At 41.4% G+C, this 14,176-nt stretch overlaps 1 protein-coding gene and 1 pseudogene across 1 annotated transcript; one reads left to right on the top strand and one right to left on the bottom strand.

Moving 5' to 3' along the window:
- The window catches only part of LOC134209718 (cGMP-dependent protein kinase, isozyme 2 forms cD5/T2-like), a 10,984-nt pseudogene extending 10,815 nt beyond the window's left edge, over positions 1–169 (bottom strand).
- A 7,606-nt stretch (positions 170–7,775) lies between these two features.
- Positions 7,776–10,675, top strand: LOC134209717 (uncharacterized protein K02A2.6-like). Its single transcript, XM_062685734.1, has 3 exons — positions 7,776–7,961; positions 8,041–9,895; positions 9,956–10,675. Exons 1-3 carry the CDS (start codon positions 7,918–7,920, stop codon positions 10,673–10,675), a joined length of 2,619 nt encoding a protein of 872 aa, XP_062541718.1. The 5' UTR covers positions 7,776–7,917.
- Positions 10,676–14,176: the final 3,501 nt, after the last annotated feature.

Raw genomic sequence — 14,176 nt, 5'->3', positions numbered from 1 at the left:
TCTTCTCTTCATTACATCCCCCACTGGGAAATTGCCGCCTCGCAGCTTAGTGTTCATTAAGTACTTCCACAGTTATTAACTGCGAGGATTCTAAGAGCATCATTACCGGTGGCAAGCATTTTAATCACCCACGCAGCGCTTTCATTTTAGTTTCGTCACACGTTTCCATATCGGTCACTATTTTCGGCTCTCAATTTGGTTGCTGTATTCCGTATCGGTGACGTTTGACAGTTGACAGTTCATCAAATAGCAGCGCTCTTATCGCGCTACCAAATTTGGTCACCTGTCAGTCGCGCTACTTTTATAGCAGCGCGATTAGTAGCGACCGGTAAATTGTCACGTAATGATACTGCGCTGCCAAACGGTTTAAACTCACCACCGGCAATCTTGCTCTAAGCCAAGTTAACATTTATGTATTCGTATGTCATGAGGCTAACACGATAATACTTGTATGCCCAGGGCAGTAGGGTAGCCAAAAAATTGGTCCGGGGGGACGGTTTCTTAAACATTTTTTTAACTCAAGAAGGTTAAAAAAAATTTCTCCTAAAAATTTTGTCTCTGGGGAGGGTTTTATGTTCAATAAATTCGATGCACCACCCTGCTTCAGCCCGTCTAAGGTCACAAACGAGGTTGACACTTCGTATGCAATCCGAATACTTGATTTCGAGCCATCCTGTGTTGCACGTATCAGTCTAATCAGTTTCGCCGGAAAACCATGTTCGGACATTATCTGCCACAGCTTATTTCTTTTCACTGAATCGCACGCTGCTTTGAAATCAATGAACAGATATGGTGAGTCTGCAAGTTGTACTCCCGGAATTTATCAAGGATCATCCCAGGCTAAACATCTGATCCCCGTCTTTGACCGGCCCTCACGAAAACCTGCCTAGTAATCGCCGATGAAAGGCCTTAGTCTGCTAAACAGGATACGCGACAGAATTTTGTACGCCGAGTTCAGAAGTGTGATCCTCTGTAATTGGCACACTCTAGTCTGTGCGCTTTCTTATAGATTGGGCATATGAGGTCATCCTTCCAGCCAGCAGGCAATTCTTCATCCTCCCGTATTTTCTGGATAATGTGGTGGATCGATTGATGCAACTGCTCACTTCCGTGTTTGAGAAGCTCGACCGGGATTTCGACTAGGACTCTTCACTTAAAAATGTAACGTGGCAGTGGCTAATTTTTCAATGTTTCTGAACTGTTTTATGTATAACAAACACACATTAGTTCACACAAGTTCAATAACATGTAAACATTGTGTTGTTTTTGTCAATTTATTGTTTAGATTCGTCTGCCTTATAAAGGGTTAAAAATATCCATCTTCTGGCTTGAGAACAAAAAAATGTTTATCCGCAGCACCCAGGATAGGACTTAGGATTTTAAGCTTTTGATTCTCGACTGTTATAAAAAATGAAACTACACATGATTCATATTCCCATAGAACAGCTGCTCGGGAAATGCATGTTTTGAATTGAACTTCAAAATTAATGCCCGAGCAATTTGAATCATTGCTGATTTCACTATTAGAAGCTCTTTTCTGGAGAAATTTATTTTATGTTTTGTTAAGGGCCGAAAATCTCTTTAAGAAAGATATAAACAAAATTGTTTTTTTGGGGTCATTTCAATATCAAATTTAAAAAACGACTTATCTGCTTTTGTAAATAAAAATCAAAACGTCGACTTGACGAATCTGATAGCACTCCCACGCAAACCAACACCATCAACATGTGTTGGCTCAATTGACTCAATTGACTCTTAAAAGACAAAAAAATCACCAGGCGCAGACTAAAATTACTACCGTGGACCCCCGATAATTTGAACGGTACCTCATTCAAATTAACGGGGTTCACTTTTAATTTGAACTTCTGGTTACTCTATAAGCATCAGAAAAACTGGTTTCTGGCTGCTCTCTTTGCTGGTTTGTTTTGATTTTGCGTTTCATTTCACAATGTTCCATTTTTCTTCTCTCGATTCCACGTGGTAAATGACGTTTGAACCATTTTTAATTTGAACGATGTTCAAACCAACGGGGTTCAAATTAAAAAGTGTTCAGATTAAAAACGGTCATATTACCGGGGGTCCACGGTATACGAATCCAAGTAAAAATAAGAAGAAGACACACGACGGTGTAAACTTGGACAGATCATACAGCACAGCATAGGAAGATGATTTTGAAATGCTTATAATAAATTAGCATTAGCATTGAGCAATTCGCACAAATTCGTAGGTGGTACAAGCCAAGACTATTGTATTAAAAGATATTTTAGTTACTAGATAAAGATTGTCGCTTCGGTTCCCTTTGTTCTGCTGTCCGGAACATGTTGGGTACCAAGCTGTCAAATCGTATGGATTTTCCTTCTTTGACATTTAGCTCCCCTATTCTCGCCAGCAAAAGATGTTCCGGACAGCGACGACAGCGACAATCTTTATCTAGTAACTAAAATATCTTTTATTGTATTATAGTCGCATCACTTTCATCCGTTAAGGCTACATTACACCTCGGGAAAATTTTCCGCCGGATTTTAGTCCCCGTGCATTTTAAATGGGGCCGGGATTTTGATTTTCCGTGCCCAAGCTCTTCGATGAACCTACGCCGAATGGAGTATCCTTCCCCACTGGACTCGATCCTGGGCCAATCGCTTCCAGTTGCCCTGAACATTGAGCGCCCTCAGGTCCTCTTCAACTGCAAAAAGCCATCGTGTACGCGGCCTTCCACGAAGCCTGCAACCACTTCCGGGTTCTCTACTAAATATTATCTTCGCTTGACGTTCTTCCGGCATACGAACAACGTGACCAGCCCACCGTAGTCTGCCGTGTTGTATAAGCTTAATAATATCCAGCCCTTTATATACCTGGTACAATTCGTGATTCATACGACGCCGCCAGATACCGTTCTCTTATTTACCGCCGAGTATTGTCCGCAGCACCTTACGCTCAAACACTCCAAAAGCTCTCCGATCAGCCTCCTTTAACGTCCATGTTTCATGGCCGTATAAAGCCACCGGAAGAATCAGAGTAGTATACAGCGCGAGTTTTGTTTTCGTTTGCAGACTACGGGACTTAAGCTGGTTATGAAGTCCGTATGGAAAAATGGAGTGGCCTTTACCACAGATAATGATTTGGGACTAATCACTATCACTTAGGACCGATGCCCACGTAGCGTTTTTTCTAGCTGCGTGCACGCCGCGTCCACGTAAGGTACCCAGCATCAAATGTAGTCGTGCACACGTTTACGTGTGCATGGCTCCATTTGATGCTGGGTACCTTGCGTGAACGCGGCGTGCACGCAGCGTAAAAAACCGCTACGTGGACATCGGCCCTTAGATGGAAGCAATGCTCTCTCCAATAGTCGAGATCTGTCCTGGCTACATCCTTGCGAATGCTGAGGAAGGGAAAGGATGGGCAGGAAGGCAGAGAATTTCACTCGAATCTTTAAGCTGTCAGTGTCATTTTAACTCAAATTTTTCCAATCTTTCCGAAAAAAATACTTTTGAAACTGGAGAAACATGGAGTACATCCGAAAAGGGCCAAAACTTATTAAGTTATCAAAAAAAAACAATATTAAATCAGTAATATCTTCTAAACGGTGCATCTTAGAAAAATGTTACGGAAGTACTTTTTGCTTGCAAATTTGATGTACTTTCATAAAATTAGGGTGACAAACTTTTTTGACTTTTCTTAATAGCTTTTTTGAAAATCGTCATTTAAAAAAAAAAATTTTCATTGTAACCTATTTTTCTCCAGAACAACCCACTGTGCACTAGATAGCATTTTCAGTCAGCTATAACAGGAGTGAAATCAGGAGTGATTCAGTTTCATTCCAAAATTTCGACCACTATTCTAGTTTGAATCTGGAGCCAAATAGAACAAACTCGCTGGTTTCCCCAGCAGTGTTCTATTCATGTTTTTCAAATTTTCAATTAAATGAAATCATCATGTTGGCGCCAAGAAAGGCGCCGTAATTGCAAAGTGGATTGATCCGTAGATAAAATGACGCATTCATACACCAAAACAATTGGAAAATATTTGAATCTCGTGATTCAATCGTGGTTCAAATCTGCAGAAAATAGAACGGAGCGTTATACCAGTTTTATTTTTTTGACATTTGACTGGTATAAAAAATGAATCTAGAACAGCTGCTGGGAAAATGAATGTTTCAGATTCATATTCAATCTGACAGCCCCGAATCACTGCTGATTTTACCCTAAGGATAATTTAAAAAAATATTGACATGTAACTTTTAAGGGAAAAACTATATTTTAATTCAAAACACAAAAACCAAACTTTTTTTACCGTGCATATTTTCTCCATATAGCACCAACAATTGTCTAAAACTTCACCGGAGACACCAAACCGATCGGACAAATCGTTTTCGAGATACAATTTTTTGAAGATATCATGTGCATTTTTCATAGGCCCTTCTCATAAGTAAGGCTAGATTCAAAATGGCGAACCAAGTATGCAAAACGGCGTTTTTCTTCCCCAAAAACACAAAAAATAAAAACTGGACAAATTTTCCACTTGTTCGTGGAATCGCTCTGCTGTCTATTTTAATATATATTGTACTTCCAGTTGAAAACCGAAGTGAGCTCTCGCGACGATTGAGTTTCCCCTTATTTCTTGACATCGCAACTGCATCGCGACTAGTGCGCATCTATGCCATCGCCGTGCGCCATTATGCGCACTAGTCGCGACGCATAATTTCTGGGAAAAAACTCGATTGTCGCGAGAGCTCACTTCGGTTTTCAACTGGAACTACAATACGTTTGCGCCTGGTGCTGGCAGCGGCGGGTAGGAACCCAAGTAACCAAAAGGAACTTTTGGTTACTTGGGAACCCAGCAATAGTATGTGATTCATTCATGCTGATCTACACGGTTAAAAAAGTACCTAATATAAATAAGATACTTTTCTTTCAGATTTAGTGTAGAAACCTAAAATAAAGATTTTTTTTCTTAAAGTTGAGTAAAATTTTTTGTGGGCTTCGTGGCCGTGCGGTTAGCGACATCAATCGTCTAGACGCATGGGCTATGGGGCGAGGGTTCGATTCCCGCTCCGGTAAGGAGGAAACTTTTCGTGATCGAAAAATTCTCCACCGGTCCACTGGGTGTTATGTGTCCTGTCCATTGAATGCCCTGTTATATATCCTTATTCTGAAGAAGGTTCTCGGAAAATTATATAAATGTGTGTCGATATTTGCTAGTACTGTGTGGGCCGTGACGACATGACTATATACCATTATATACTAGCCGGTTGTCTCCTCCACGCTACCCCAGCGATCCAGTCAGTACAGGTCGGAGCGGCTATCAGGTAAGATGCATATCCGTGACGGTGGTGGCGTTTATGGCAATAAGTGACTTCCAGGTACAGTTCGGAGTTGCACATTTGGCGACCGTGGCAGGTTTTGCCATAGTTTTGCAAGCAAAACGAACGGATCTTGATGCTCCTTGGAAGTAAACTATTTTTTCAATAAAACAATTGGCGCGTTGGGAGGACCGCCGATCAAGATGTTGGAAAATTGTTATGCTAAGCGTGTTGAGAGGACCGCTGAAAAAAAAAGATTATTTTGAATATGGCGCGTTGGGAGGACCGCCGATTAAAATGTTGAAAAATTGTAAATCTAAGCGAGTTGAGAGGACCGCTGAGAACGTTACTCATTTTGTTATAGGCGCGTTGGGAGGGCCGCTGATTAAAATGTTATAAATCCTTGAAAAGTAAATGTCAAAATAGCGCGTTGGGAGGACCGCTAAATTATTTAAAACAGAAAGAATATACATGCCTGAAGAGACAATCGCTTGAAAACTATTTAGATACGAAAATGGCGCGTTGGGAGGACCGCCGATTAAAACGTTGTAAATTTATTGAGCGAAAAAAAAAAAATGTCGAAAAAGCGCGTTGGGAGGACCGCTAAATAGAAATAGAAAAGCAAAAAAAAAACAAGCGTGTTGGGAGGACCGCTTAAAGAATTTACATGCGTGTTGTGAAACCGCTTGAGAGATGTTCAAATACAAAAATGGCGTTCCAGCACGCCGGACCGTCGAATGAAACAGTATATAATTGAGACAAACGAAACAAAAATGTTAAAAAAAAAACCATACGCGCATCACCAACATCACGTTAAAATGTTTATCCAATTCGGCAACAATGTAAAAGAAACCTAATGCGCACCATCAAGATCACATTGAAATGATTATCCAATTCGGCAACAATGTTACGAAGCATAAGACAGCCCGTATATATATAAAAGAAATTGTGCGCCGAAAGTACAGCCAGCCAAATCAATCGTGTCAAAATGATTCTTGAAATGGAACCAAATGAAATAAGCGAAGAGCGCTATACATGTTTCATTATGTAGTGAAGAAAATAGAGCATGTCTGTAGAACCACTTATGTAACAGCTAGCGATCCATTGAATTCACGTATGTGTGAGGCCTTCGAGCAACTAGCCATGTACATATGAGTGAGATCACTAATAAACACGTATTCCCGAGTCACACATACATAGCCAAGTTGAAAGACGCAAGCAAGAAAAAGCAAGGTGCCACATACTTCGTTTCGACTTTTTCTGTGAGTATTAAAGTAAAATCAGAGACGAGTGGTTCTGTTTGCAGTTGGCTTTAATTTATTTGCGCAGTCAGCTGTTGGGAGTACTGAGAGAAAACGAAGTTTTATTGCTAATCATCAAGTTTATTGTGAAAATCGCGTCAATATCGGAACAACATGCCTCGTGCGGGAAAATATGTTCGTGCACCGCTCTCCGCAACCTGTGTCGACGTTGAAGATTTGTCCTCCGATGAAGCAGAAGCCGGAAGATTTGTGCGTGCGCCTCAAGATCCTCGATCCAATGCCGAAGAAGACCAGTTTGCTCATTATTCGTCCATTGTGCCAGATTACCAAAAGCGTTTAGAAGTGCGAGTACATGAATTGGAAAATGAATTGAGCAGCCTCCGTCGGCGCTCACGTGAAGAATACACAGATGAGGTTAGCTTTCCAACAATACTGTATATCGAGCCGCCCAAGCCATCAGTCCCTTCCACAAACGGAGGTGTCATTTGTTGGGACAATATCAAGCCCTTCCCGAAGAATGTAGCTGCGACCAAGATGTGGGAAGCCTGGACGCATTTCTATGAGGATTTTGAAATAGCGATTTCTCTGTCCAATGTCACAGATCCAAAGCGCCGAGTAGACCTCCTCTTGCTGTCCATGGGCGACGAACTCAAAAGCATTGTGCGAGCAGCTAGACTACGACCAAGTGTTGGGGGTGAAGATTACTACCTGAAATTCGTAAGTAACATTGATAAATACCTCAAAGATATGACGGATCCCGCCGCAGAGCACGAAGACTTGAAAAATGTGCCAGGAAAAATGTGCCAAAAATGTGTTCAAAAATGTGCCAGGAAGAGGGTGAATCAGCAGTGAAGTTTCATGCTCGCCTTACGGAAAAGGTTCTCCTGTGCGGTTACAGTCCAGCGGATCAGGATCGATTCGTTCGAACCCAACTTTTGAGAGGCCTTCGTAACCAGGAGTTGAAAAAAGCAGCAAGAACATACGGCCATGATTCCAACACAATTGTACAGGCGGCTACGCGGGCTGAAGCATTCCAAGCGGAGATGACCTCCAAAGAGGAATTAAGTGCACTTGCAATAAGCAGCAGCAGGTTCAGAGGCTCGGAGATCCAGCATAAGCGTGAGCCAGGGGTTCAACAACCAGTCCGTCATCCAACGAAGCGATTCAATTCTGGCAGAACACATCCTTATCAGCAACGACCAAGTGCCAGCCGTCGTTATAGATGTTCAAGATGCTTCAGACCATCACATGGAGGAAGAGAATGCCCAGCTATGAGGAAAAATTGTAATGCATGTGGTCAACGTGGCCATTTCGCAGCAGCTTGTCGTGCAGAATCAGTAAGCATGGTAAAGGATGGGAACGGAGCGATTCCTAAGGACGAAAATCATGGAGAACAGGTAAACAATTAAAATTTGCTATGAAAACAATAAAGATAAATTCACTCGAATATGTTCTTCAATTTCCTTTCTTTTGTAGCATAATCAATGCTTTGTCCCTTCAGGATGTGCTTGTAGATTGTCGCATTGGTCAGTCCAGTCCTATTAAATTCCTAATCGATTCTGGTGCAGACGTAAACGTCATTGGTGGCGCAGATTGGGATAGGCTGGAAAAGCAGTTTGAGTCGGGGATGGCTTTCTTTACACATAATACAACTCCGCATAATACTTCTATTCGAGCATACGCTGCGAATAAGCCAATGCAGGTAAAATGTAGCTTCAGGGCTACAGTAGAGGTGATCGGGTTCGATAAACCAGTAGTTGCAGCTGAGTTTCTGGTCGTAGAGGAAGGAAGAAGGTCACTTTTGGGAAGAGCAACGGCTAGCGACATGGGTTTGCTGAAAGTAGGCGAAATGGTCAATGCTTGTGAAGAATCCTCAATATTTCCGAGAATGCCTGATGTGAAAATCAAATTTAGTGTTGATTGTTCCGTTCCACCGGTGCGCAATGCGTACTACAACATTCCTGCTGCTTACCGAGAGGGAGCACGTCGGCGACTAGATCAGATGGAAGCAAGAGGTATAATCGAAAAAGTCACTACAGCGCCGCAGTGGATCAGCGGCATGTCGGCGGTACCGAAAGGTAAAGATGACTTCCGCTTGGTGGTGAACATGAGAGCACCAAACAAAGCTATCAAGCGGGAGTATTTTCGGTTACCACTTATCGACGAAATGAAGGTCAAGCTGAATGGCGCAAAGTTTTTCACAAAACTGGATCTGTCTGACGCGTTCTATCACCTCGAATTATGTGAAGAGTCGCGTGAGCTTACCACGTTCCTTTCGGAGACAGGAATGTATCGCTTTACACGCTTGATGTTCGGTGTCAACTGCGCGCCGGAAGTATTCCAGCGCGAAATGACACGTATTCTTAAAGACATAGAAAATAAAATCGTATATATTGATGATATCCTTCTCTTTGCTGAATCTATTGAAAAGCTTAGAGCAACGGTCGCTCAAGTGTTGCAAATTTTGAGGTCTAATAATCTTACCCTAAATAGTTCAAAATGTGAATACGATCGAACTAGAGTTAACTTTTTGGGGCACGAATTAAGTGAAAAAGGGTTTAACATCGAAGCATCAAAGATAAAGGACATACAGCGATTTCGGCATCCATCCACGTCATCTGAACTGAGAAGTTTCCTGGGACTTGCATCGTTTGTAAGCCCATATATCAACAAGTTCGCGGAAATATCTACTCCTTTGTGGGCTGTGGTATCATCACAGAAATGGAGCTGGGGTAATGAACAAAAAAGCGCCTTCGAGTTTTTGAAGCAAAAAATCATCGAGTCAACTGTATCGTTGGGATTCTTCTCGGAATCCGACAAAACTATCCTGTATACTGACGCGTCTCCTAATGCACTAGGTGCAGTGTTAGTTCAGGAAAACAAATTGGGCTCTTCACGAATCATAAGCTTTGCGTCGAAGTCACTAACGGCGACTGAGAAAAAGTACGCCCAAAACCAAAGAGAGGCATTAGGGGCAGTGTGGGCAGTGGAGCATTTCTCCTACTTTTTACTAGGCAGGCACTTCGTTTTACGGACGGATGCTCAAGGAATGACCTTCATTCTAAGTAGGTCGCGTGAGGATTCCAAAAGGGCATTAACAAGGGCAGATGGATGGGCCTTACGGCTAAGCCCGTATGATTATGATATCGAATACATAAAAGGACACGACAACATCGCTGATCCGTCATCGCGTTTATATTGTGGACAGGATGAAGCATTCAACGAGGAAATCAGCCCATGGGAAGTTTGTAACTTGGAAACTCGTAGTGATGAGTTCCTGACTGAAGAAGAAATTCGTGAATACACAGAGCGTGACGCAACTCTGCTACAGGTAATCATATTTATTTTATCGAATCTAATTTTTTTTAAATAATTAATTTTGATCATATAGGTGATCCACGCCTTGGAAACGAAGGATTGGCCTAAAGCATTAATGAAGTTTAAATCAATCGAGAATGATCTTATCTTCACTAAAGGGATTTTAGTGAAAAGTGGCTGCCCGGTTATTCCTCAAGAACTTCGGGATAAGACCTTGGAGATCGCTCACATGGGCCATCCTCTCGAAGCTAAATTGAAGAGCATCTTGCGTAGACGCGTATGGTGGCCAGGAATGTCTTCTGACGCGGAAAAATATGTTAAATCTTGTTCCACTTGTGCCATAAATGGACGACCAGAGCGACCGCCACCAATGCAAAGGGCATTTGCTCCAAAAGGTGTGTGGGAAACAATCGCCCTGGATTTTAATGGACCGTATCTTAAGCTAGGAGGAATATCCATTCTAGTCATAATCGACCTACGTTCTAGGTATGCAATTGCGCGACCTGTGAAAACAACTAAATTTGAGCACACTAAAGCTGTTTTGGATGCCGTTTTCGAACGTGAAGGATATCCCAAAGCTATGAAATCCGATAACGGACCACCTTTCAACGGCGAAGAGTATTCTAAATACTGCTCCGAACGCGGAATCCAAACGATATTTTCTACTCCATTCTACCCTCAGCAGAACGGCCTGGTAGAAGGCTTTATGAAGGTCGTAAATAAAGCCATGTCTACCGCGTTAGCCAAGGGGAAATCATCAGAAAGAATTGCAAACAGCAGTTCATTCTTATAATGCCGCGGATCACAGCATAACTAAGCTACCACCAGAAGAGGTGCTAACCGGCCGTAAGATCAAACGCGGATTGCCACTTTTGAACTATGGGAAAAACGATCATAATGATCTGTTACTCGATGTAAGAGACCGTGAAGCTAAATTACAATCGAAAGAACGAGAGGACGCGAGACGTGGAGCGAAGGTGAGTAAGGTTAAGCCAGGCGATACTGTTGTTATCGAGCGTCCATCGCGAGGTAAAGGTGACAGCAGATTCGGCTTGAAGCGGTTCACAGTAGTGCATGAGAATAACGGCAGTTTGACGCTTTGTGATACGGAGGGTCATCAACTGAAGAGGCACGTGACACAGGCCAAGAAGGTCCAACAGTGGCGGGATCCTGCGCCTAAGGAAACTTGTGGTGAGACTAGCAATCCAGTATTTTCTTCCATCGACGAGTCCCGCGAACGTCCCAGGAGAGAGCGACGGCTTCCTGTCTACCTGTCCGAATACGTGCGGGCAACTGAGAAAAATTTGGATATGCATTAGATAAGACTATTTTTTAAAATAATTTTTGTTGTATAAAGATATATAGATACATACCATAAATCTGCTTTTATAAACTATCGGAGTAATTTTATTCTTCGCCATGTCGAAAACTTCCTTGATTCATGAGTTGGAGTCTTGAGCTCTTCAGTTCTTGAAAATAGATCTTCACGCTTCTGAATCTTGATAAGAACTGTGACGCTCTAATTGACATTTTTCTCAAGGCCATCTAAGTTTTTCTTTGATGCATATATGCATATCCACAAAGATTTATGTCAGTTTTTAAAAAAAAACGTGATTGCTAAGTTTTCAAACAATTTTTTTTTGTCCTGTATTTTGACCCGGCTTGTCTTTAAATCCAAATTCATTTTATTTAAAATTTGATTTTTCTCAATTTCCCGGAGAGCAAGGGGGATGTGTGGGCCGTGACGACATGACTATATACCATTATATACTAGCCGGTTGTCTCCTCCACGCTACCCCAGCGATCCAGTCAGTACAGGTCGGAGCGGCTATCAGGTAAGATGCATATCCGTGACGGTGGTGGCGTTTATGGCAATAAGTGACTTCCAGGTACAGTTCGGAGTTGCACAAGTACAAGTGAATCTATGAGTAGCAATATTCTTTCCGTATTAAATAGATAAATAATTTCTTTTCAAGCCACCTTGAAATTTTTGCTTCAATTTGCAGTTGTTCCATTGTTAGGACACATGTTAAACGAAATACGTACCAGCCATGATTCTGAAAGCATAAATATTATTTTTGTTTGCACAATGTTGATAGTGTGGCTTTTAAAAACGTTGAGTAGCTTAAATTACATCGTGGAATCGTTGATTATTTGTTACATAGCACATTTTTGCTATCTAAGATCAAAATGTTAGAAAAAATATTACTTCTGAGCTATGCATTAATTACCGGATATCGGACCCGATATCGATATCCAAAACTCGATATCGAAACGATATCGATATTTTATTAATCCAATATCGATATCTTCTATATATATAAAAACCAATCTATGTATGTATGTTCGCTAACTACTTCTGAACCACTTGGCCGATTTCAACCAAATTTGGTACACACATTCTCTATCCTCAGGGGAAGTTAACAAAGGGGTGGGAGGGTCATTTGGAAAAGAGGAGGGTTTGTTTAGAAAACGAACAATTATGTGTAACTTTCATCTCCCAGGACCGATTTCAACCAAATTTTGTACACATATTCACTATAAGGAAACAATCATATGAGAGATTTTGGGAAAGGGGAGGGGTCTGGAGGGAGGGTATTGTTCAGAAAACGGGTAATTTAGAGTAAATTCTGAACCCCTGCACCGATTTCAACCAAATTTGATACACACATTCTCTACCCTAAAGAAAAGATAACAAATGGGGGTGGGGCGGTCATTGTAAAAAGAGGGAGGGTATGGGGGGGAGAGGTTGTCTTTATAAAACGAGCAATTCAGTGTTACTCCCAACTTCCAGTACCCATATCAACCAAATATTGTACACATATTCACTAAGAGAAGTCGATCACATGGAAGTGTAATTTGGGAAAGAGGGAGGGGTCTGGGGAGGGTATTGTTCAGAAAACAGGCAATTCAGTGTTTCTTTTGAACCCCTGGACCGCTTTCATCCAAATTTGGTACACACATTCTCTATCCTAAGGAGAAAATAACAAAGGGTGGGATGATCATTGGGAAAAGGGAGGTAAGGGGAAGGGTTGTCTTTAGAAAAGAGCAATTCAGTGTAACACCCAACTCCCAGGACCAATTTCAGCCAAATTTGGTGCACACATTTTCTATTCTAAGGAGAAGATAACAAAGAAGGTGGGAGGGTCATTTTGGAAAAGGGAAAGTTATGGGGAAGGGGTTGTCTTTAAAAATGAGCAATTCAGTGTAACTCCCAGGATAAATTCCAACCAGATTTGGTACACTTATTCTCTATTTTTGGAAGATGTTTATTGAAAAGGTAGGGCCAAACAAAGATATAAAAATATATTGATACAAAGGTTCAATTCTATGAGCGGTAGATCTACCTCTGTGGGTTTCGTGCTACAGCATTGGACATTTTAATTCTATAATTTACTTTTCAGTCCCTAGCAAAGCCGGATACATATAGCTATTAGCTATCTATATATCTCGGATACTTATTCAACGTATGTGACGTATGTGATTTTGTAAACAAAAATTTAAACGTTGATTTCTGCAATCTGATAGCACTCCCACGCAAACTATCGCCACATACAGGTAGGGGAGGTTTCGGCTACATGTTCGTTGTATTGGTTTGCGTGGGAGTGTCATCATATTTGACAAATCGACGTATGCATCTTTGTTTACAAAATCACATACGTCGTTTTGAATAAGTTGCCGAGATATATAAAACTCAATGTTTGTATGTTTGTGTGTGTGCTCCAGCCTAACTTCTGAACCCATTATTGTATTGTTTAGTTATCGATCAATTCAACCATTTATCGAAATCATGGTTTGCCCAACGTAAAAAGCAATGATTAATGTGTTTCCTTCTGGATGGTGAATGTGATCCCTTCTTTAAAAATAGACGTTTGCTCGGAATAAGGCATCGGTGGATGTTTGTCCTTCTTTAGAAATAGACGTTTGCCGGAATATGGCGATTATGGGTTCGCTCCTTTTCCAAAATCAGTCAATGTTTTCAAATGAAATCTGCCTTCTTTTGATCAAATGATGAAGTATCGATAAGATAACGCAATTATCCTGTTGACCAATTGGTTTATTCATTTTCCGATTGTGAAAAAAAAACTGCGAATCAAACTGGCAATTCCGAGCAAGGCCGGGTACATAAAGCTAGTTATCGATAAATGCTACATCATCACATCCCTAGTGTGAATGGTCTGCCCATGCAGAGGTAATTCAATTGACATTCAAAGGTCAACTTTCTTTCAATTGTTTAACTGTTCAATTCGAGTTTTACTCGATCAACTCACTTGAAATTATTCTAAGATTATGT

This window comes from Armigeres subalbatus, chromosome 2 (assembly GCF_024139115.2).
Source record: "Armigeres subalbatus isolate Guangzhou_Male chromosome 2, GZ_Asu_2, whole genome shotgun sequence".
NCBI lineage: Eukaryota > Metazoa > Arthropoda > Insecta > Diptera > Culicidae > Armigeres > Armigeres subalbatus.
Note: the sequence above shows the minus strand (reverse complement) of the source record. Positions and strands in the feature narration are given on the sequence as shown.